At 44.6% G+C, this 24,094-nt stretch overlaps 1 protein-coding gene across 3 annotated transcripts in view; it reads right to left on the bottom strand.

The window, feature by feature from the left end:
• rnft1 (ring finger protein, transmembrane 1) overlaps positions 1 to 20,764 on the bottom strand; it is a 28,792-nt gene extending 8,028 nt beyond the window's left edge. The window contains exons 1-6 of one of the 3 annotated variants that reach the window (XM_085964705.1): positions 20,513 to 20,764; positions 18,112 to 18,596; positions 13,417 to 13,493; positions 12,336 to 12,436; positions 10,666 to 10,819; positions 2,490 to 2,648 (exon numbers count right to left, since the gene is read on the bottom strand). In XM_085964705.1, the coding sequence (XP_085820831.1) occupies positions 2,490 to 2,648; positions 10,666 to 10,819; positions 12,336 to 12,436; positions 13,417 to 13,493; positions 18,112 to 18,596; positions 20,513 to 20,544 (1,008 nt within the window). In that variant the 5' untranslated portion in view covers positions 20,545 to 20,764. Of the gene's footprint in view, positions 1 to 2,489; positions 2,649 to 10,665; positions 10,820 to 12,335; positions 12,437 to 13,416; positions 13,494 to 18,111; positions 18,597 to 18,698; positions 18,864 to 19,993; positions 20,147 to 20,512 lie in introns of those variants that run through there. The other 2 variants (XM_085964706.1, XM_085964707.1) reach the window with 2 other exon arrangements.
• Between the last annotated feature and the right edge of the window lie 3,330 nt (positions 20,765 to 24,094).

The raw sequence follows: 24,094 nt of genomic DNA, 5'->3' as shown, positions 1-24,094 counted from the left end.
ATATCAGTTATTAAAAATAAGTTAACATTTGGGTGATTTAAGTCACCACCTTTTGAAGAGATGTCAACAGAGAGTGGCAGCCTGGTTTTATCAAGGTTGGCTAGTGAGTGAAGATTGTTTTTTTTAAAAAAAATATCGGTCTGTGAAATCACCAGGAACGTGTTCAATTACACACTCGTCAATGATTCCTAGGCTTTTGAGAATGTGGCATCAGTTTCAGTAGTAGCTTTTCAAAAATAGGAAGCTTGGTTTGGGTTTTTGCTCTTTGAAATAAACATAGATTTGGAAACTTATGAGGGGGGAAGCTGGCACAGCAAGTCAATGAGCAAGCAACCCAGCTGGGATCTGTGATTTTTCATGTAACTTTGATTGTGCCTCAGCAGACACTCATTTGGAAGCTTGCCACCTGTGGGGAAATAGGAGAGATCACCACCCAGCACTAGTCTCTCTCACCTATTAATAGCACTGGCAGAGGACTGGGAGCAAGTTATGTCCACACTCAGGGAATCGAATTGGCTAAGGGGGACTAATGCGTACCATTTAAGAATGGGGAGGTGTGGTGTTGGGTAAATCTCAATTATTATGCTCTTCACACACCTGCACTGTGTCAGGGGTCACTGGATAGCAATTGGGAGCAGTAACCTGGCTAGTTTTCTCCTGCCTAACTCAGGAACCGAGACCAATGCGATCTCCCCACCACTACCCCAGCTCAGATCAACTAATTCAGCACAATTTGTGGATCAAACCTGGGGCTTGCTGGGTTCTATGATCAGTTGTTTCTCTTTTAACCAACTGGGCCATTGGGGCGGGGGAGATGAAAAATGGAAGCAGCAGCTTATCGCAAGCATCAGCTTGGCCTCGTTGGTAGAAGTCTCCCCTCCAAATGAGAAGGTAGTGGTTTCAAGCCCCATTCCAAGATGTTGGCACACAACCTCAGCTCATACTGTGGGGCAGTACTGTCTGAATTGCTATTCGAAGTAGAGCAGGGGCATTCTCCCCCCGGTGTCCTGGCCAATATTTATCCCTCAACCAACATCACAAACAGATTATCTGGTCATTATCATATTGCCGTTTGAGAGAGCTTGCTGTGCGCAAATTGGCTGCCGCATTTCCTACATTAATATGTAATATTTCCAAGTTTGCTGACGACACAAAACTAGGTGGGATTGTGAGTTGTGAGGAGGATGCAAAGAGGCTTCAAGGCGATTTAGACAAGTTGAGTGAGTGGGCAAATACATGGCAGGTGCAGTATAACGTGGATAAAAGTGAAGTTATCCACTTCGGTAGGAAAAACAGAAAGGCAGAGTATTATTTAAATGGTGATAGATTGGGAAATGTTGATGTACAAAGGGACCTGGGTGTCCTTGTACACTAGTCACTGAAAGCAAACATGCAGGTGCAGCAAGCAGTTAGGAAGGCAAATGGTATGTTGGCCTTCATTGCAAGAGGATTTGAGTACAGGAGCAAGGATGTCTTACTAGAGTTATACAGGGCCTTGGTGAGACCACACTTGGAGTACTGTGTGCAGTTTTGGTCTCCTTACCTAAGAAAGGATATACTTGCCATAGAGGGAGTGCAGCGAAGGTTCACCAGACTGATTCCTGGGATGGCAGGACTGTTGTATGAGGAGAGATTGGGTCGACTAGGCCTGTATTCACTAGAGTTTAGAAGAATGAGCGGGGATCTCGTGGAAAAGTATAAAACTCTGACAGGGCTGGACAGACTGGATGCAGGGAGGATGTTTCCCCTGGCTGGGGGGTCGAGAACAAGGGGTCACAATCTCAGGATACGGGGTAGGACATTTAGGACTGAGATGAGGAGAAATTTCTTCACTCAGAGGGTGGTGAATCTGTGGAATTCTCTACCACAGAAGGCTGTGGAGGCCAAGTCACTGAATATATTTAAGACGGAGATAGATAGATTTCCAGACACAAAAGGCATCAAGGGGTATGGGGAGAGAGCAGGAATATGGTATTGAGATAGAGGATCAGCCATGATCATATTGAATGGCGGAACAGGCTCGAAGGGCCAAATGGCCTGCTCCTGCTCCTATTTTTCTATGTTTCTATTACAACAGTGTCTACGCTTCAAAAGCACTTCATTGGCTGTAAAGCACTTTGGGACATCCTGAGGGCGGGAAAAGTGCTATATAAATGCATGTTCTTCCTTTTCTTTTCATTTTCGCAGGTGCCGTACTTCAAACAAGATATTAAATCAAGTCACCATTTGCCTATGTTGGTACACGTGGATGTTAAAGATCCTAAGGCACAAGCTGAAGAATAGGGTGGCCCGGTCAACATTCGCCTTCGCCCCCGCCCCCCGCCCCCAACAACAACAAAAACATTAACTTGGTATTCACCTTACTGCTATTCGTGTGATCTTTTCACTTGGAGGTGTTTCTGAGACATAAGGCGGCAATATAAAGACTTGCTATATAACTGGATGTCTTTCTTTTAATACAACAGCATATGCTAATATTTTTCCCTTACCTTGAGTATGAGGTAGAACAAACTTAGCAGAATACCAAGAGTCCAGATCACAGCACCATCTGATTCTTTATTACCAATCAGGTACCGAGACCAGACTGGCAAGGGCATGAACGATCGGTGAAACTGACTCACTTCTTCAATAACCATATACCACTGACCCTTTGAAGAAAAACACAATTAGTCAAACTTGATAATGAAATTTCAAGCCCTGCCATAATCCCCACACTCTCCCACCATAACCTTTATATAGTCATCTCTCCTTTTTGTTTGATTACACCTCTGGTGAACTGCTGGAGGCGGGTTTTTTTTAAACCTTAATTATTAAATCAAATGTAATTACTGAGTACTGAGATCTGCTCTTCTACAGTAATGAAATCAGTAAGGTAACGGGTCTAAAACACATTGCTTCCTAAATCATAGAAATTTACAGCACAAAAGGAGGCCATTCTACCCATCTTGTTTGTGCTGGCCGACAAAGAGCTATCCACCCTAATCCCACTTTCCAGCACTTGGTCTGTAGCCCTGTAGGTTACGGCACTTCAAGTGCATATCCAAGAACTTTTTAATTTAAAGCAGATCAAGGAAGTTCTGACAAGTCTACTACTATATACACACTTACGCAAACACATTTAGGCGCAGACTTCCGTTGCTGGGCCTCTCCAAACTGCCGGTGTGCAGGGCCCACGTATCCCAGAGGCGCAGGCAGTCCACAGCGTCCCTGGGATCACGTGGGCCATGGGGAGCCAATCAGAGGAAGGAATCTCCATTCATAGATTTGACAGGAAGACCTGGCAAATATATGAATAGAGATCACCCCCAAAACATAGTAAAACTTCAAATACATTTCTTTAAAAATCACATTTTTAAAATGACTATAAATTACATAAATTAACTATTTTAAACAAAAATTTAAACTTTTGAAAAAAATAATTAAAGTTTTTAACAGGGTTAAAAATAAACTTACCTTTCTTTAAAGTATTTTTAAATGATAAATCAGTGGAATTTTTTAAAAAACTTTTTTCAACTCTTATCCTGGTAAAAGCAGGCCTTGCTTTTATCAGCCACAAGAATTGGAAGTGTTTTCTGCGGGCGTTGGAACGGAACTCTCCACCCGCAGAGGCCCTGCCAAGATTTTTCTTGACAGATCGGAAATGCCGGTTCCCAGCGCATGCGCAGTGCGCGCCTGAAACCGGCATTTCCGATGTCCCTACGGGTGGGTACACAGCGCGTACACACCCGTAGGGACCGGAATATCCGGGCCTATAATTGCTATAAGCAAACAATGTGAAGTCACTCAGGTTTGACTCTTGCTTGGGTCAGGAAACTTGCAGATTGGAGTCTGCCCATCAGTTTTAGGCTGCAGCTCAGAAGCACCCAGCATTTTAAGATTATTTTGCATCTGTAACCAAGTGTGACGCGGACATGCACTAATGATGCCGCTTTTTGATAGATTTCTTATGGAAGTCCTGTGGTATTGCTCACAGAAAGAAAGATGATATACGGTTTTATAAGGTCAGGAGTTTTACACCATGTAATGCACAATGTATTATTCTTCTGCCGCCAAGGTGGAATGGTATCCTTTTAATGCATTAAGTAAAAACAAGGTAGGGTCATGCAGAGTTTAATTGGTTTTTGATCTGGGAACTTTGAAAACTGTAGTGCTTGGCAGTTTCAATTTCAGATAAAGAGCCTTCCAGCATTAAGTAACAGACAGGGTGGATGTGGAGAGGATGTTTCCTCTTGTGGGGGAATCTAGATAGATTCTTGGTAAGCAAGGGGGTGAAAAGTTATCGGGGGCAGGCGGGAATATGGAGTAATCAGATCAGCCATGATCTTATTGAATGGTGGAGCAGGCTCGAAGGGCCGAGTGGCCTACTCCTGCTCCTAATTCTTATATATACGTTCGTATGTCTTTTTTCCCTCTTAAGCTCATTTTAAATCTACAACAAAGTGTAACACCTGCATGCACCATTCTTAATTCTTTACTACTCGATCTCCTGTGGCATTGCACACTAAAATCAAGTAGAGTATTTTTATATGTACTTTTATTTTATAATCTTTATGGTTAAATTGGAAAACTCACAGCAATTTGGGAAGCAGAGTTGGTTGGAGCACAGGAGTTTCTCTGCTGTACAGACTGAGGAGTGGGGAGATGTAATACAGAGACACAACAGCATCACTGGTGTAATTACAGCAGAAACTATCGCCCCTGTCCTAGCTGCCTTACACTGGCTCCTAGTCTCCCAACGCCTCCAATTTAACATTCTCATCCTCGTGGATTCACCCTTTCCCACCTCTGTACCTTCCACAAACTCTTAGTTCCTCTGGCTTTTTGCACATTTCTCCCCCGCCCCCCCCCCCCCTCCCGCTTCGCTGCACCATTGGTGGCCGTGTCTTCAGCTGTCTCGGTCTCTGGAATTCCCTCTGTAAATCCCTCCATCTTCCTCTCCTCCTTAAAACCCACCTATTTCCACTAAGCTTTTGGTCACCCCCACCTAATTATGTCCTTTGGTTCAGCAGCCTTCTTCTTGGTTGATTACGACTCCCTGAAATGTTTTGGGATGTGCTAATATAAAATGCAAGTTGTTGTGACAAGTTTATGGAGGTCCCATAAACATCAATGGGATAAATGGCCCATTACACAATTTTAGTGGCGAGATAAATGTTTACCATGACACTGGGAGAACTCAACTGCTCTTCTTCGAAAATCCACTCATATAATTTTTAGAAATGGCTTTTTTCATCTGTTATGCATTATTATATCACAGCTGAAATGTTAAATGGATCAACATGATTTCAGACAGCGTGTTCTTGGGCTACCACATTTGTGGGAAAATCAGCATATGCTGGTGAGACTGTGTTGCAGTCTCTTCACTAGTAAAAGAAAGACTTGCCTTTATATAGCGCCTGTCATGACCTCGGGATGTCCCAAAGCGCTTTACAGCCAATGAAGTACTTTTGAAGTGTAGCCACTGTTGTAATATAGGAAACGCGGCAGCCATTTTGCGCACAGCAAGCTCCCACAAACGGCAATGTGATAATAACCAGATAATCTGTTTTCTTAGTAATGCTGATTGAGGGATAAATATTGGCCAGGACACTGGGGAGAAACTCCCTTGCTCTTACTCAAAATACAGGAAACTCTTTTTTTTATCCGGCACCGACGGGACCGGCGTGGTGCCGGTTGATCAAAACGTCCGGATTACAGAGAAGTATACTTACCAAGGTACGAGAGCCCCGTACACGGCCACAGGTGCAGGAGCCCCGGTTACACGGCACTTGTGCAGGAGTCCCGGTTACATGGCCACAGATCCAGGAGTCCCTGTTGCACGGCCACAGGTGCAGGAACCCCGGTTACACGGCCACTGATATATAGTAAAACTTACCTGAACCTACTCCTGAATTTTGCTGGTTAAGAGAGATTTCCGGATATTTAGGTGCCGGTTAAAAGAGAGTTTCCTGTAGTGTCATGGGATCTTTTACATCCAGCTGAGAATGCAGACAGGGCCTCTGTTTAACGTCTCATCCCAAAGACGGCACCTCCAACAGTGCAGCACTCCCTCAGCACTGCACTGGAGTGTCAGCCTAGCTTTATGTGCTCAAGTCTCCTGGAGTGGGACTTGAACCCACAACCTTCTGACTCAGAGGCGAGAGAGAATGCTACCCACTGAGCCACGGTGGACACACAAAACCAAGTTGTCGGATTGTCAAGAGATCTAGAACATTCAAGTATCAATCCCCCCCCCACCCCAAATTAGCATTTTACAGAAGGAATGTCAAGCTCCTCAGAGGCAGTTACCAAGGAGACAGACCATGTCCCGGAACCGTTAATGGGTTTGTGTGTCACGTCAGGTTGGGTCTTTTTAAGCCCCACAGGAAATTTTAAATATTTCTAAGCATATTGTTTACATTTAGCACATTTCAGGTGTGGGAGCTGTTTATAAATATGCTGGGGTTTTTTTTTTTTTTTTAAAAACACACATGCTGCAGTCAGATAATACAGAGACATAGATACAAACACACATACACATTTATTTTGCCCCTTTGTAATTACGGAGGTACATTTCCACAGGTGCTGGCTGCCCTCCAGAACTCACAAGGCCTTGGACAAGGAGTGTTGGCAAGTTATTCGACCATGGGGTCAGCTGGGATTGGTGGATAATGATCAAAAACAGGAATGCTGGCTGATTTCCCAGAACACAAATCAACTGTAAAAGAGCCCAGAGTTCAGCTAACTCGGGACAGAGCAGTCTGAACCTGGACCTTCCTGCTCTGCGTGGCTCAGTAGCACACTAGGTTGTGCACTGAGCCGTATGGGTGCATCAAGATGTGTAGAAAGTAGTGGAGCACAATTTGGATCAACTGCTGAAAAAAAAAAGGGTCTCCTACACTCTCATAACGGAGAATCTCCATGGAACAGGACAGCACAAATTAAAAACACAAGCCCTTTGCAAACAATAAGCATGTTAAATAATTGCAATGCAAATTCTACAAACAACAATTCTTCGCTAAACAGGTACACACAAAATTAAACAAAGCTTCCAGCACGTCATCCACAAAATATCAAATGCTGAAAGTAATTGGCAGCTCTGCTGCAGCACATTTACCCCTGATCCGTAACCCTGCATCGGAGGCCACACAGCATTCTGAAAGCTACCAGTTTCAGAATGTGAAGTGTATCCCTGACAACAGTCTCCAAGTGCATTGTTTTCATTCTAATAACGCAGCAGACAGGAATAATTAGAGAGGTAAAGGAATTATATAAAATGTACAAACTTATTAGCCACTTCCGATAACCAAGTTATGTTGACTTAACTTGCTGTTTCCCCTCCCCCTCTTCCGATAAAATGGCTATCCTTTTAAAATCTCTTCCAACTTTCCACCTATTCCCACATGTCTACCTAAACACTGAATAATTGGTGTCGGCCCATCCGGACACCCTATCTTTAGCCGGAACTCTTCCTAGCAAAGATCACAGGGACCCCGACTGGTTTTTGTCCCCACTGCCTTGCCCACAGCCAGCGAGGCCAAATACATGGCTCCTGCTGACTCATCCCTAACACTGAGCACCCAACATCACGAGCTCAGGACTGAACTGGGGAGGGGGGATCTTTCCAGTACTAAAAACATCAAGGCAATCACGGGGGGGGGGGTGGCCCTCAGGGATTATTAGTTATGCATGTGTTGCTAGTTTAAAGATAAAAAGGTACAGAGGGAAATACCAGAGAATTTTATAAATGCTAGTAAACATGGTTGTCTTTTTTTGAGAGAGTTAAATTACCTGTATATAGTTGGAAATATTTAACAACCAACTGCTCTGTAAATTACCGCAGGTGGGAGGCTGCCAAGCGAACTGCTCGTTTTTGAAGGTTACAGCTATACAGTGGAACATGAGTATCAGGCTCAGCTGCAGCATGAACAGTGTCAGAAATAAACTGACAAAGTCTTTGGGAAGCATTGTCGCGCTGCTGGTGTACGCATTTCAGGCTCAGTGTGTAATTCAGTTCTACACCCTCAGCCACGCCATCACAATCCCAGGTAGGTCAGGGTTTGACGGCTTGCATTGTGAAGTCACCGAGTTCTTTATAGCAATACCAGAGATCCACAGATGGAAAGTTAACATACATACTCTTCCCCACCCATGGCCAGCTAAAACCCCCCGCCCATCCTCAAGCAGCGAATTGCAGCTCGTTCATACATCATCCAAATGGCCGTTCTTCATGCGTGAGCCCAGACAGTGCGTGCCGACAGGCTGTTCGACTGCAGGAGGCACCAGAAGGAAGCACAATCCCGTCCTCACCTGATGTATACAGACACGGTATGAGCACTTTCAAGCAGGTGTCTCTGATCAAGGGAGTTTTGTGTTTGGTCAGCCAAGTGCTGAAACAAATCACCCAGAGACTTCAAGCTACTGAGAGATCTACACCTGTAAAATGTCTGTTTGCCCTACAAGGTGTGCACACTCTATCCCCAGGGGGACAAACCATATTTAGCTAAGTCCAGAGAGCTTAGGCACAGGTTCATAGAGCCACGGTTTAGGACTCCCAAGTGTGTGCAGGCATACTACCAGCTAAAGCCATACAGCTAACCAGTACAGGCTACCGTTAGCCCATCTAGGACCACCCTTCTGAGTGCTGTCAAACTGTACATGAGCAGCATTGCCTCACGGGCTGAGCAATGTCACCTACATAGAAACATGTACAAGATCATCTTGGTTACTAGTACTGAGGGAATGCTACACTGTTGGAAGTGCTATCTTTCGGAGGAGACGTTAAACCGAGGTCCCTTCAGCCCAAGATCCCGTCAGCCCAAGATCCCATGGCACTATTTCCAAGAAGAGCAGGGGACTTCTCCCCGGTGTCCTGGCCAATATTTATCCTTCAACTAACATGACAAACAGATTATCTGGTCATTATCACATTGCTGTTTGCGGTATCTTGCTGTGTGCAAATTGGCTGCCACGTTTTCTACATTACAACAGTGACTACACTTCAAAAGTACGTAATTGGCTGTAAAGCGCTTTAGGACATCTGGAGGTTGTGAAAAGTGCTACATAAATGCAAGTCTTTCTTTCTAGTTAATTCGAAGACATTGAAGTTTTCCCCCACCGAGACTATTTGGGTTTGATACATGATGAGTCAGTCAGTATGCTGAGCTACTTATGATAAGTGTTAAAACCGTGTAGTCGTTTGAAGGTATGCCGATTGCTGAGGTTAATTAAAGGTGGAGGTACAAGACTGAAGGTGCATTTACACTGGAAAGCAATTCTGCCTGTGGAGGAGGGCGGACAGGAACGAGACAAGAGCCGAACGTCCTCCCACCAAAAGGAAGAAGGAAGATGAGAGGAAAAGAAAATTCTACGGTAGGGGTTTTTTTGTAAGCAACCATGTTCATGCAAAGGAGTGAAGTTGCTAAGCTCGGTGTGTTCACCCAGTGAGCAGCTGAGCCATAGACTAGCAAGGTTCCAGGTTTAATTCCCTGCCAATGCCAAATTAGCTGGCCTCAGACAAGGCAGTGTCAGGGTGTTACAACTGGCTTTGCCACCCCGGGTTAGAGACGGGATTAAAAGTTGCCACTCCTGATCACTATCCAATAATCCCTGCTGGAAGTGAGCATGCGCTGGAGGGTGGATAATGGCAGGATTATTGAGCTCAGCTATGATGCTTCTGCAGTCAAATCGCCTGCCACCATTTACCATCAAAACTTAGACATGAATTAGGGCTACTTGGGCAAGGTGTGGGGGCATGCCCAGCACCCATGAAAACATACTGCAGCATGGTATGAATAACTTTAGCACTGGAGGGAAGGCAAGAACATTAGCAAGAAAGTAAAAAAACGTGTACTGCTTGCTAAGCTTAAAAGCTCCATCCGTTCCCCATTTCCCGAAAAACCAAGCAGTTCCTCATGGCTAACTCAAGAGCATCCTGTCCAGAAAGCAGGGAGCAAAGTAAAGTTTGTATTCTCCCAGTCAGCGGAGAACCTTTTGAAAAGGGACAGCATATTCAAAATGCATCTTGATGCTGCCAGCTTAAAGGAGTATTGTCCCGATAAAACAAATAGTGGTTAAAAAGATAGAATTAAGCACTGATGAAACATAGTTCAGAAAAATGCCATAAATTACAATCTGCTAAGATTTTCCTCCTCTCAGTAGATGTCGTTTGAAAGTAACCAAAGTGCATTAGCAGCAGAAAGTCGGTACTTCAAGGAGAAGTTGGTGACTTTTAAATGTGGATTTTTTTCATACATGTTTGCTGATTCAGGGTCTAAACTAGCACAAACTCAGATTGGTGACCTAATAGAGGTCTTTAAAATTATGAAAGGTTTTGATAGAGTAGATACAGAGAGAGTGTTTCCACTTGTGGAGAAGAGCAAATCTAGAGGCCATCAATGTAAGATAGTCACCAAGAAATCCAATGGGGAATTCAGAAGAAACTTCTTTACCCAGAGAGTGGTTAGAATGCAGAACTTGCTACCACAGGGAGTGGTTGAGGCAAATAGTATAGATGCATTTAAGGAGAGGCTAGATAAGTATATGAGGGAGAAGGGAATAGAGGGTTATGCTGATATATTTAGATGAGGAAAGACAGGAGGAGGCTCGAGTGGAGCATAAATGCCGGCAAGGACTGGTTGGGCCGAATGGCCTGTTTCTGTGCTGTATATCCTATGTAATCCTTACCCTGGACTTGAACGACATCAGTGGTGAAGGCACCAACAGGACAAGGCACTTGAACCCCATACAGAGGAACTTCAATATGAAGTCTGCAGTTCCCACGATCCACAGCACATCCCAGAATCCGACGGGATCGACACTGGGATGCAGGAAGATTAAGCTGCAAAGGAAAAGCAGTAAATTTTCAATTTCTCAAATGCTATTTGCACTGAATTTAAAAATCGTAGTTCAGTCTGGTTCTGTTACTAAGAATTAATAAATTTAATTCTAACTGGTTCATGCTTACACAGAAAAGTGAATCATCGGGTCTGAATCAATTTCACCTCACTGTAATGTAAATGTCATTTAAAGTGTCAGAGTAAAGTGAGATCCTGTGACTCATTCATGGGGTCTTTTAATTTGCTTTTCATAGAGTTACATTTTTTTTTAAACTGAGAATTAAATATCACGTTTGGTTCCCTCCAAGTACAGAGAAACCGTTTGTTAATAGGAATCTTGGCCAACATCCCTCAAACAGCTAACCCCCATCCATTTTTGTCTGATGACACCTCTGGTGCCCTGGGACATTTTTTTCTACGCTATATAAATGCAAGCTGAGGCAAAAGAAGCTGATGAATCATTCATTGCATTGCTGGTGCAGACTGGTTGCCACATTAGTCTACACAAAAGTTAATGTAAAAAAGATGTTTCAATGTTAGCAAGCACCGGATCAACACCAGCATTATTCTATTGAAATGAAACTGGCCCTCACATTTTGTCTGTGCATTCAGTTCGATTGTAAATCCAGATTACATTTTTTTGTGCCCCCCCCTTTTCCATTTTTCTTCTCCCAATAGCTTGTTACTAATCACCTGCCTGCAGGAGTGGAGCAGTGTGAGCCATGACTAATCCACAAATCAATGTCTCTCTCATGGTTAACCAGTAGGAGCTGCGATTTAAGTGGCATGAGTCCAATTAAACCATGCATTGTTCCTCCTCCTCTGCTCTCCCACCTAAACCTCGCAACAGTCCCCAGCTGAGGGAGAAGCTCGGAATTGAAATCCAGGCCGCTGTCAATATTGTTTTCGTGACGGCCACTCAGGTGCAAAGGAAACCTAGGCTGACTTAACCACATACCTCCCTCACCTCCACCCACTCCCCCACCCCATCCCCCTCTGTCCTGTGGGGTTAGTGCAAGAACTCCCTTCAGAGACACCCTTAACAGCATGGTCAAGATCAGGAACTCAGCCCATCCAGCTCATTCCTTCCACATACTTCCCCCTGTTTCTACTCAAATTATTTAATTTCTTGAAAGAAAAATTCTGCAATGCTTCATCTTGCCCCCTCTCCCTCCCCAAAAAGTCACTGACCAAAACCCCAATATATCTATTTAACCTTACGACCTATTCGATTTGTCTTTGCTTTCACGAGTATGACAGTTCCACAATGCCTGTAGCTCGGGAACTATTGCTAACCCAGTCATTAACCATCTCTAGCCATATTTATCCATATAACCTTCAAATTCACCCCAACTAAATACCTGCCCAGCTCTTTCTTAAAACGGAATTTACCAACACAATACTAAGTGCTTTAGTTTGGGAGTCTGCTACCCATGCAAGTATAAAAAATAATCTCTAGCCTCACTTGAAGCTCATTTTTTTTTTCTCTCTGGTAACTTGCATTGCATATAAAAATACCTGTAGAAGAGTGACTGGGACTGGAAAGTGTCATAGAGGAGAAGAGTGGAGGCTGTTAGAAACCCAAGCAACCAGACACACTCTAATATAGAGCGGCGCTCCTAAAACAAAAACACAAGCACAAGAATCACTTTCAATCTGAATTTGCACAGTTCAAGGAGATTATCATGCATCGTTCACATCACGGTAAAGCTCAACCCGAAGAACAACAGTACAACATTTAATATACATCAGATTCCATGCTGCTATTAACCAGCAACAAGTGGATTTACCACCTGGAATCCATGATGCAGGGCATTTTTGTCTGAACTACTGACTTGTCCAATTTTATCCAGCTCAGTGTAATTACCAACTGAGCCACTAGGGCAGCCTTGGGATAAACCTGCATCGAACACACTTAAGAGAGTATTGGCTACAATTCTGGTTGTCATATTATAAAAAGGATATAGAGGCACTCGAGAGGGTGCAAAAATGATTTACAAGGATGATACCAGAAATGCGAGGGTATACCTATCAGGAAAGGATGAACAGGCTGGGTCTCTTTTCTCTTGAAAAGAGAAGGCGGAGGGGTGACCCAATAGGTGTCTTTAAAATTATGAAAGGTTTTGATAGAGTGGATACAGAGAGAATGTTTCCACTTGTGGGGAAGAGCATAACTAGAGGCTATCAATATAAGATAGTCACCAAGAAATCAAAAAGGGAATTCAGGTGAAACTTCTTTACCCAGAGAGTGGTGAGAATGTGGAACTCGCTACCACAGGTAATGGTTGTAGCGAATAGTATAGATGCATTTAAGGGGAAGCTAGATAAGTATATGAGGGAGAAGGGAATAGAGGGTTATGCTGGTAATTAGATGAAGAAAGACAGGAGGAGGCTCGAGTGGAGCATAAACGCGGGCATGGACTGGTTGGGCCGAATGGCCTGTTTCCGTGCTGTATTTTCTATGTAATCCTATGTAAACTCGCGTGTGAATAATGACGTGTGCAAGGAGACATTGGAAACTCATCCTAGAAAGAAGGCAATGGCTTCAGGAGCAGAGGGAGGAAAACTGGCAAAATGTTTTTAAATAAAAGAAACCTACCTGTATGAATACCTGATTTATAATTATCTTGTTTGCATAAAGGAAAGTTACGCACAGTCCAACACCGACTGCAATACCTAACAGAACAAAAAACAGTTGTGATTGACTGGAGTGGAATTTTGTTAATAAAAAACTCTACTTAAGCAGGTGGGAGGGGGTGGGAATATTCATCTGAACTGTGATATAAACCTAAACAAGCTAAAAGGGAGACATCAAGATACTTGCGCATCTCAGTTGTTCCTAGTTAGTGTGTTTTAACATAGAAACATAGAAGATAGGAGCACGAGTAGGCCATTCGGCCCCTCGAGCCTGCTCCGCCATTCAATGCGATCATGGCTGATCATCCAAATTCAGTACCCTGTCCCTGCTTTCTCCCCATATCCCTTGATCCCTTTAGCCTTAAGAAATATATCCAACTCCTTCTTGAATATATTTAATGAATTGGCCTTTACTGCCTTCTGTGGTAGAGAATTCCACAGGTTCACCACTCTCTGGGTGAAGAAATTCCTCCTCATCTCTGTCCTAAATGGCTTACCCCTTATCCTTAGACTGTGACCCCTGGTTCTGGACTCCCCGACCATCGGGAACATCCTTCCTGCAACTAGTCTGTCTAGTCCTGTTAGAATTTTATAAGTTTCGATGAGATCCCCTCTCATTCTTCTAAACTCCAGCGAGTACAAGCCCAATCGACCCAATCTCTCCTCATACGTCATTCCTGCCATTCCAGGTATCAGCCTAGTGAATCTTCGCTGCACTCCTTCCATGGCAAGAACATCCTTCCTCAGATAAGGCGACCAAAACTGCACACAATACTCAAGATGTGGTCTCACCAAGGCCCTGTACAACTGCAGCAAGGCATCCTTGTTCCTGTACTCAAACCCTCTCGCTATGAAGGCCAACATACCATTTGCCTTCTTAACCACCTGCTGCACCTGCATGCTTACCTTCAGCGACTGGTGCACAAGGACGCCCAGGTCTCGTTGCACTTCACCTTCTCCCAATCTATTGCCATTCAGATAATAATCTGCCTTCTTGTTTTTGACACCAAAGTGGATAACCTCGCATTTATCCACATTATATTGCATCTGCCATGCTTCTGCCCAATCACCCAACCTGTCCAAATCATCCTGGAGTTTCTCGGCATCCTCCTCACAGCACACACGCCCACCCAGCTGTGTGTCGTCTGCAAACTTGGAGATATTACATCTAGTTCCCTCGTCCAGATCATTAATATATATTGTGAATAGCTGGGGTCCAAGGACCGATCCCTGCGGTACCCCACTAGTCACTGCCTGCCACTCGGAAAAAGAGCCGTTTATTCCAACTCTTTGCTTTCTGTCTGCCAACCAGTTCTCTATCCAATATCTGTTATCTGTTATAAAAGATGAGATGGTAAACCAAGGCCCTGTCGGGTGGATGTAAACAACGCTATTTTGAAGGTGAATTCTCCCCGGTGTCCTGGAAAATATTCATCCCTCAACCAACATCAATAAAAAACAAATTATCTGGTTATTATCACATTGCTGTTTGTGGGAGCTTGCGGTGTTGCAAATTGGCTGCCGCGTTTCCTACATTACGACAGTAACTACACTTCATAAAGTACTTCATTGGCTGTAAAACGCTTTGGGCGTCCTGAGGTTATGAAAGGCGCTATATAAATGCAACTGTAGGTTAAGAGGTAACCTGGGAGCAAGACATTTTGTAGACAATTGCCTGATGCGACAACACGAACAGAAAGTGCTGTCAACAGCCTGCCACTCCCATTCATACCGCAACATTACTGAGACTTCTACTGAAAACGTCTGCTCCCAGGCTGCCAATAACCAACAGTCTGAAACTATCGAACACAACAAGGGATGGAAGACACCAAGTATGCAGATACTCAAAATTTAGGATTATGTACCAATTTTATTAGGAAACACTCAAGATTGATTGTGCTTGATACAGGATCTCAACCTTTGATTAAGACAAACCCACGAGTCTGTAATAATTGAGAGGTCTGATTATAATTGTCCCGTTACAGCAGTGTGCCCTGTCCAAGCGAGTTTTTTTTATCCTACAAAGATTTCAATTTCAAGTAAATCTTAGGGAGTTGTCCAAATCTCAAACTCTTTGTTGCAGTAGGGTTTCCACTTGCAACATTTATATTCCTGAAGGGCATTTGCTCACTTCCATGAATTCACCTGGCGCAAATGTGGATATTTAAGTAGATTGAATGAGCATCCAATATTAAAATCAAGTCTGCTGCTTTGAGAAGACAATCATTTCAATTTTCTATCACTTAAATTGTAACTCATTATGGCCAGTTGATTTGATACAATCCCAACACTGTAAAATGATGGCACTCCTTGTGTCCAAGTCAGCATTAGCAAATTCTTGGTGAACACAATCCTTACGTCACCTCTCCCTGCATCGCAACATTTCCTGCCTCCACCTCGAAAGCTTTCCTCTTTTCCTCCAGAGTTCTGAAGACACTGCCCTGCACACTTTTCCTCCTCCCTGCATCTGCGCTGTGTTGAAAGCTGGATTTCCCTCATCGTAATCTCTCCGTTGTCCTGGACTATGGGCCTTGGCCTTTCGCCTTGGTTTCTTGGCTTTTGAAAAGGTTGTTTAGTGAGTGACCAGAAGTACAGGCTACATCTGGCTAGCTTTTACATTAACTGGCTGAAGATCACGGAATAAAAATGTAACTTTTTTTTTGGTACTTGCGAGTTCACATAGCCAGAGCCAGGAATGGAATAGGATTCACGAGAGACTGATGCATGCTATAAGCAGTCGTATTGTTGGGTTTATCTTTTAAATTAGATTTACCCCCAAATTTTCTTTCTCTACCCTCCGCCCCTCACCAGACTGTTTTCTGCCCCACATCATCCCACTGGGCAGAAAGATTCTGGAATTCTGCAAGCTGTTTCCTGAAGCTGGTTTATATTTTAGAGTCGGGGAATAACAGCCGGTTAATAAACTGATGTGTAATTGTAAACGGGAATCTGCGGCTCTGTACGTTTCAGAAATTCTGCTATCAAATGTTGTAAGTTTACAGAAAATCTTTTGCTGACTTTCCAACAAACAGATTTATCCATGTTAAAGAACCGCCCATTTCAGCAATCAGCTGGACTCACTGCCATTACAAAACAACTAAAATCAGGCTTGTTGAAAATTGTGAGCAGAGCTCTTCGGATGGCGCTGGGGATAGAAATGTGCAACAGACATGCAGATCAGAAGGTCAATGTGTAGGGGAAAAATCAGCCAGAGGTCCTGCCTCTCATCTCTGTCCAATGACCTCTGCTCAAAAGAGAGAGGGCCTTGCCTCTCACCTGTCTAATGACTCCTGCTGGAAAGAGCCAGGGGTTCTGCAGCTATTGACTCCTTGCTAGAAAGTGAACGACTGTGGATGTTGGCTTAGGACAGAATCACTGCCTAGACCTGGACAGCAAACACTGCCTAGACTTGTACATAAAGCACAGCCACTTGCCAAGATACTAGAAAGTGCCCAGCACCTGTGGGACTGTACCCTAGCAACAGAGAGAGGAAAATGGGTAAAAAGGAGCAAATAACAAGTCATTCAGAGTGAATCTTAATGGCTCCAGTGACACCTGTTGCTACTCCACATGTTCAGTGTATTTGTGGCTTTCTACTTAGTCCTGTGACGCAAAAGCTCAAGCACCTGTGAACCTGCTTCAAATGGGGAAGGGCACAGTTAGTGGCTTTTGGAGGTAAAAGCAGCACCATTTAAATTCAGGGGAGCAAAAACCATACGTGCAGCAATTTTAAAAGTAGCCCCTTCCAAAAGGAATTGCAAGCACAGGGACTGGCTGGACATCTTCAAAGCATATGCAAAGGACTCAATTTTACAAGTCCTTTTGGGACTCCCCACCCCTCAGTTTTCTCTCCTCTTCTCCTGAAGGCATCACCTCCTGCTGAACTGCAGTTCCACAGGTGCTGGCTACACTCTTGTATCTTGCCCATGTGTGCATTCTTCAGGTATGAGGCAAGACAGTGAGTGTTGGGAGGCTATTTAACCATGGGCTATCACGGCCAAAAAGAACCTTGTACTTGCTAGAAAATTAGTTTGTCAGCTGTGGCTCAGTGGGTAGCACCCTCACCTCAGAGTCAGAAGGTTGTGGGTTCAAGCCCCACTCCAGAGACTGGAGCACAAAATCTAGGCTGACACTCCAGTGCAGTGCTGAGGGAGTGCTTTGGGACATCTGGTGGTTGCTATACAAATGCAAGTCTTTTATTTTTATGTGGGTAAGTATCACTTCTAGTGGTCGGGATGGGAACCATAGCCAACTTTTCCCTTTCCTAGCCTGGGGCATGGAAACAAATTGTAGCACCCTTACCGGTTCCCCAAGTGAGAATAGCTCATTCAGCACAGCGTGGGAATTGAACCAGGAAGCTTTCTGGTCTGTGTGGCTCAGTGCCACACCGAGCAGTGCCTTTACCAACCCAAGTATCACCTGGTGACATTGCTGAATACCTGTGTTACAAACTGCTTTCACCTCATTTTTAAAGCTCTAAAAAAAGAGAACGGCCCCAAAATCCCGCCGGGGGTCCAGTCGCCTGGTCTCCCACCGCAGGAGACCAGGGAATGACATTGGAAACTCAGGGCTGCTGAACAAAAGGATTCAATACGCTCTTCAATTCTTAAAAAAAACACCCACAAGTTAAACCGTGCTTCTGAAATGTTTCTCATACCTAGTGCGTGCTGGAAAACCAGTTTGGCACAAATGATGACAATGTACGGAAGACTCTTCTGAAGCCACAGAAAGATGTACCGAAGTTCTGAGATTGAGCTGTTGGGTTCCCGGTCATCTAGTTCAGACCTTTCTCCAGCAGGGCCCTCCACTCTGGCATGAGAATGCAAGTGCGAGTGTGAATGTGAAGAGTTTGAGTGCTGGGCACCTGCCCCAAGTCTGCTGCTCTGATCTTCGGATGCGTCCATCTGTATTTGAACTTCCCCTGCTTTGGAAGGACGCGACACGCTCTCTGGAGTCCCCACAAATAAAGCAGGATGTGAAGCCGCACTTTCCCCCACAGTTCCATTGAGTGGCTGTGTGTGGAGCTGGCCGACACCCGTGTGCACGGTGACAAATTCCTTCTGCATTTCAGCTCCTCCTCCTGCCTGGCTGTTCAGGGTCCCTGGTCTGTGCAGTGCTCCAAAGCTCTGGCTTGAATGTCTCCTATAAAATTAAAAACCAAAACAGTGCATTAATTCCAGCACGGTAGCTCACTTTACAATTTATCAGAGGAGGAACTTTGGATAAGCTATCCCCTTTCATCACCTTAGATTGCTGCCGCTAAGAGGGCAGGTGCATAGCCTCTTCCGAGGCTGCTAACTGGCTCTAGGAGGCACCAGAGACACTGCAGGCACAGCTTGTCCTGATTTATGGTCACAAACAGAATAGGAGTCCAATTTGCATCTGTCCACACTACTTGATACTGGTTGCACATTAACTTTGTACAAATTATACAAACTTAACTTTATCCTGTTTTGTTGTGGGTCTGTGCTCCAATGACAGGCAACCAACTCCCACAAAAGAATCTGGGCTCTAGTTGCTAGGTGTAAGATCATACATCTATTCAAGGAATCTTCTTTTTATAAAACCATAAACACATTCTTTTGGAACACATCATCGTGATATTGTCAACCTTGGCTCAGTGGGTAGCACTCTCATCTAACTCAGAAGGGGTTTAAGACCCACTCCAGATCACACAATCTAGACTGACACTTTAATGCAGTACTGAGGGAGTGCTGCACTGTCAGTGGTGCTGTCATTTGGATGAGACATTAACCCAAAATTCTATTTTCCTGTTTAACTGGGCAGCAAAAGATCCCAAGTCCTGCCCAACATTCTTTGCTCAACCAATAACACCAAAAATAGATTATCTTGTCATTGATCTCATTTGCTGTGAGGGGGGGGGGGGGTGCGGAGGGAAAGAGCTTGCTATACACAAATTGGCTGCCACATTTCACTGCATAACAGTGACTACACTTCAAAAGTAGTTCATAGGGGTCAGCTGTGGCTCAGTGGGTAGCACTCTTCTCTCTGAGTCAGAAGGTTGTGGGGTCAAGTTCCACTCCAGGGACTTAAGCACATAAATCTAGGCTAACACTGCAGTGCTGCCTTGTCAGAAGTGCCATCTTTCGGATGAGACGTTAAACCGAGGCCCCGTCTTACAACAGTGACTACACTCCAGAAGTACTTCATTGGCTGTAAAGCGCTTTGAGACGTCCAGTGGTCGTGAAAGGCGCTATAGAAATGCAAGTCTTTCTTTCTATTGGTTGTGCAGCGCTTTGGGACGTCCTGAGGACTTGATATAAATGCAAGTTCACGGGCGAAAAAATATCGCAGCTTGTAACAGTATAAAATATGTTCTCCAAAGCAAAGGGCCGAGTTAACCCAAGGTAAACACACAAAAAAAACCACAGACAAGGCCTCTCATCAGACATTCACATCATCTGCAACCCAAAGTGAACAACAAACATAAAAACTAATGCAAAGTCCGGGGACAAGTTCCCAATTAACCCCAGAGTGGTTTATTTTTTGTTGTTTATAATGATTTCTCGGGTGGTTACCTGTCATTGTGAGGCCGGTGTTTCATGCTGGAAAGGGCCCCGCTCACTGCCTCCCTCCCTCCGCCATTTCCCCGGCCCCTGTCACAAACCCAGACCCGCACGGGTCATAGGTCACAGTTCACACTCCCTTTCTTCCAATTATACATCCTAAAGAGCAAAGAAACTACAATCAGGCACGGACTAAAGAAGGCGTCTTTATTTTGACGGAACAATATTCGCCGTCCCCCCTCTTTTATCTGTTTTAAAATCATTTTACAAGCAAAAAAAACGAGCTGACGCAATGACGTTAGACGTCGCGTGGTTGCTATGGCAGCGGAGTTGTGGACAGGTAAGGTTGGCCTTTCGTCACCAAGATTTTACTATTAAGTGAACACACCTTGTTAATGTGACTTCTGTTAGTCTGCCTGCCTAGTTTTTTAATTTATTTTTGAGCTGTTCTATTCCAGTGCCAGACTGGAGGTTCAAGGCTCACTTTATAATCTAGGCTGGCACTGCAGTGCTGAGGGAGTTAAAGCCTACCTCTTTGACCACTGCCCCAGATTGCTCTTCATGTGCCTCGGTGTTAGATTTTTGTCTGATAACGCTCCCGTGAAGCGCCTTGGGACGTTTTCCTACATTAAAGGAATGCAAGTTGTTGTGGATTCAAGCCTCCACTCCAGAGACTTGAGCACAAAAAAAAATCTAGGCCGACACTCCCAGTGCGGTGCTGAGGGAGCGCCGCGCAGTTGGAGATGCCGTCTTTCAGATGAGATGTTAAACCGAGGCCCCGTCTGCCCCTTCAGGTGGACGTAAAAGACCCCACAGACACTATTTCGAAGAAGAGCAGGGGAGTTTTCCCCGGTGATCAGGCCAATATTTATCCCTCAATCAACATCAGTAAAACAGATTATCTGGTCATTATCACATTGCTGTTTGTGGGAGCTTGCTGTGCGAAAATTGGCCGCCACGTTTCCTACATTACAACAGTGACTACACTTCAAAAAGTATTTCATTGGCTGTAAATGGCTTTGAGATGTCTGATGGGTGTGAAAAGCACTATAGAAATGCAAGAGTTTCTTGTTGCATTTCCAACATTTTCTGTTTCTTAGTAGTATAACTTTTTCTTAAGTCATTCTTTTGGTATAAGAAAGCAGCTTTTTGCTACATTGCTGTACCGGCCAAAAAACCCACATATTTTCCTAAGATTTTTTTAAATTTTTGCCTATTTTCTCTTCTCTTTTACCACCCTTCCCCCCCCCAGGTGTTGACTCCTTGCTGGGCTTTGATTCCATGGGCACTGCCCAAACACTGTTCTTCATGTGTAAGCCAACACAGTGAGTGTCAACGATATATTCAGCTATGGGGGGCAATCAGGGGATCAATCCAGTCCCCCCATGGCGTGTGTGTACTTGTGCATTCCAGCAGAAGTTGCTGGATTGCCATAGGATTGTCTTTTTTCCTCTCCTAAAGCAAGACTGCTAAGGCCAATTGTAATGTCTCTGTACTGCCATCCCAGCTGAGCTCAATTAACACAGCACAGATCAGAGTTTAAACCTGAGACTTTCCCGGATTTTAACGACTCAAGTGTTCTGGATAGAGAAAATTTAAACTGTCACTGAAGTCATTGCAAAGGCTTCCATTTAAGATGTTTTTGTTTCTATGCCAACAGCCAAATGGTGTTAAAATTTAGAGTATTTTTATCCAGTTACCAGATTAGCTCACTCTGAGGATGAAACCCATGATCTTACCGGTCTGTGTTTTAAAATTCTCACCGTTGTTTTCAAATCCCTCCATGGCCTCGCCCCTCCCTATCTCTGTAACCTCTTCCAGCTCTACAATTCTTCAAGTGTCAGCCAGTGGCTCAGTTGGGAGCACTCTCACCTCTGTGTGTTCAAGTCCCACTCCAGAGACTTGAGCACAAAACTCTAGGCTGACACTCCAGTGCAGTACTGAGAGAGCGCTGCACTGTCAGAGGGTCAGTACTGAGGGAGTATTGCACTGTCTGAGGTGCCATCTTTCGGATGAGATGTTAAACCAAAGTCCTGTCTGCCCTCTCAGGTGGACGTAAAAGGTGCCATGGTACTATTTCGAAGAAGAGCAGGGGAGTCCTGGCCAATATTTATCCCCCTATCAACATCACAAAAACAGATGATCTCATCAGATTATCACATTCCAACAAACAGATTTATCCATGTTAAAGAACCACCCATTTCAGCAATCAGCTGAACTCACTGCCATTACAAAACAACTAAGATCAGGCTCGTTGAAAGATTGTGAGCAGAGCTCTTAGGATGGCGCTGGGGATAGAAATGGGCAACAGCCATGCAGATCAGAAGGTCAATGTGTAGGGGAAAAATCAGCCAGAGGTTCTGCCTCTCATCTCTGCCCAATGACCTCTGCTCGAAAGAGATAGGGCCTTGCCTCTCACCTGCCTAATGACTCCTGCTGGAAAGAGCCAGGGGTTCTGCAGCTATTGACTCCTTGCTAGAAAGTGAACGACTGTGAATGTTGGCTTAGGACAGAATCACTGCCCAGACATGGACAGCAAACACTGCCTAGACTTGTACATAAAGCACAGCCACTTGCCAAGATACTAGAAAGTGCCCAGCACCTGTGGGACTGTACCCTAGCAACAGAGAGAGGAAAATGGGTAAAAAGGAGCAAATAACAAGTCATTCAGAGTGAATCTTAATGGCTCCAGTGACACCTGTTGCTACTCAACATGTTTAGTGTATTTGTGGCTTTCTACTTAGTACTGTGACGCGAAAGCTCAAGCACCTGTGAACCTGCTTCAAATGGGGCAGGGTACAGACTTAGTGGCTTTTGGAGGTAAAAGCAGCACCATTTAAATTCAGAGGAACAAAAACCATACGTGCAGCAATTTTAAAAGTAGCCCCTTCCAAAAGGAATTGCAAGCACAGGGACTGGCTGGACATCTCCGAAGCATATGCAAAGGACTCAATTTTACAAGTCCTTTTGAGACTCCCCACGTGCCCCCCCCCCTCCCTCCCACCCTCACCTCTGAGTCAGAAGGTTGTGGGTTCAAGCCCCACTCCAGAGACTTGAGCACAAAATCTAGGCTGACACTCCAGTGCAATGCTGAGGGAGTGCTGCACTGTTGGAGGTGCTGTCTTTCAGGTGAGACGTTAAACTGAGGCTCCTTTCAGGTGGACATAAAAGATCCCATGGCACTATTTTGAAGAAGAGCAGGGGAGTTCTCCCTGGTGTCCTGGCCAAGATTTATCCCTCAATCAACATTTAAAACAGATTATCTCACTGCTGTTTGTGGGATCTTGCTGTGTGCAAACTGGCTGCCGTGTTTCCTACATTTCAACAGTGACTACACTTCAAAAGTACTTCATTGGCTGTAAAGCGTTTTGGGATGTCCGGTGGTCGTGAAAAGCATGATATAAATGCAAGTCTTTCTTTCTTTCTAAGATCTCTGCGCTCCTCTAATTCTGGCCTCATGCGCATCTCCAATGTTTATCGCTCCTCCATTTGCGGTCCTGCCTTCAGCTGCCCAGGCCCTAAGCTCCGGAATTCCTTCCCTAAACCTCTATGCCTCTCTAGCTCTCTCTCCTCCTTTAAGACACTCCTTAAAACCTACCTCTCACCTGCCCTACTATCTCCTTATGTGGCTCGATGTCAAATTTTGTTTGATGACACTCCTGTGAAGCGCCATGGGACATTTTACTCTGTGTGGTAAACCACTGTTGTTAGTATTGTTGTTCACTGTTAGTACTGTTGTTCACTCTTGCATATTGTTGTACTTGTCTGTGCATGCCTCAGCTGACTCCGCCCCTGGCTCCACCCTCATGGCTGGGTATAAAGGTCGCTGCTCAGAAGCCTCCAGCCCTTTTGGATACCAGGCAACCACAAGAGGCATGCTCTGTTCTTTGGTAATAAAAGCCTGTTTATTACTTTCTCAATCTCCAGTCTTTTGTAGCAATTGATAGTGCATCAATTTTATTACCAAAGTTAAATGTTGGCTGCGGATGCTGATCAACCGATGGCGCAAAACGCTGAGCAGCAGGCGCTGCTGCGAGCCCTCAGACCAACATGCCTGGACCTAGACCCCCAAGAAGCGGGTTCGTCGACTAAATTCGCACAATGGCTGCGTTG

The sequence above is a fragment of the Somniosus microcephalus genome, chromosome 22 (assembly GCF_052327205.1).
Source record: "Somniosus microcephalus isolate GS21.2 chromosome 22, FLI_Smic_1.0, whole genome shotgun sequence".
Lineage (NCBI taxonomy): Eukaryota > Metazoa > Chordata > Chondrichthyes > Squaliformes > Somniosidae > Somniosus > Somniosus microcephalus.
Note: the sequence above shows the minus strand (reverse complement) of the source record. Positions and strands in the feature narration are given on the sequence as shown.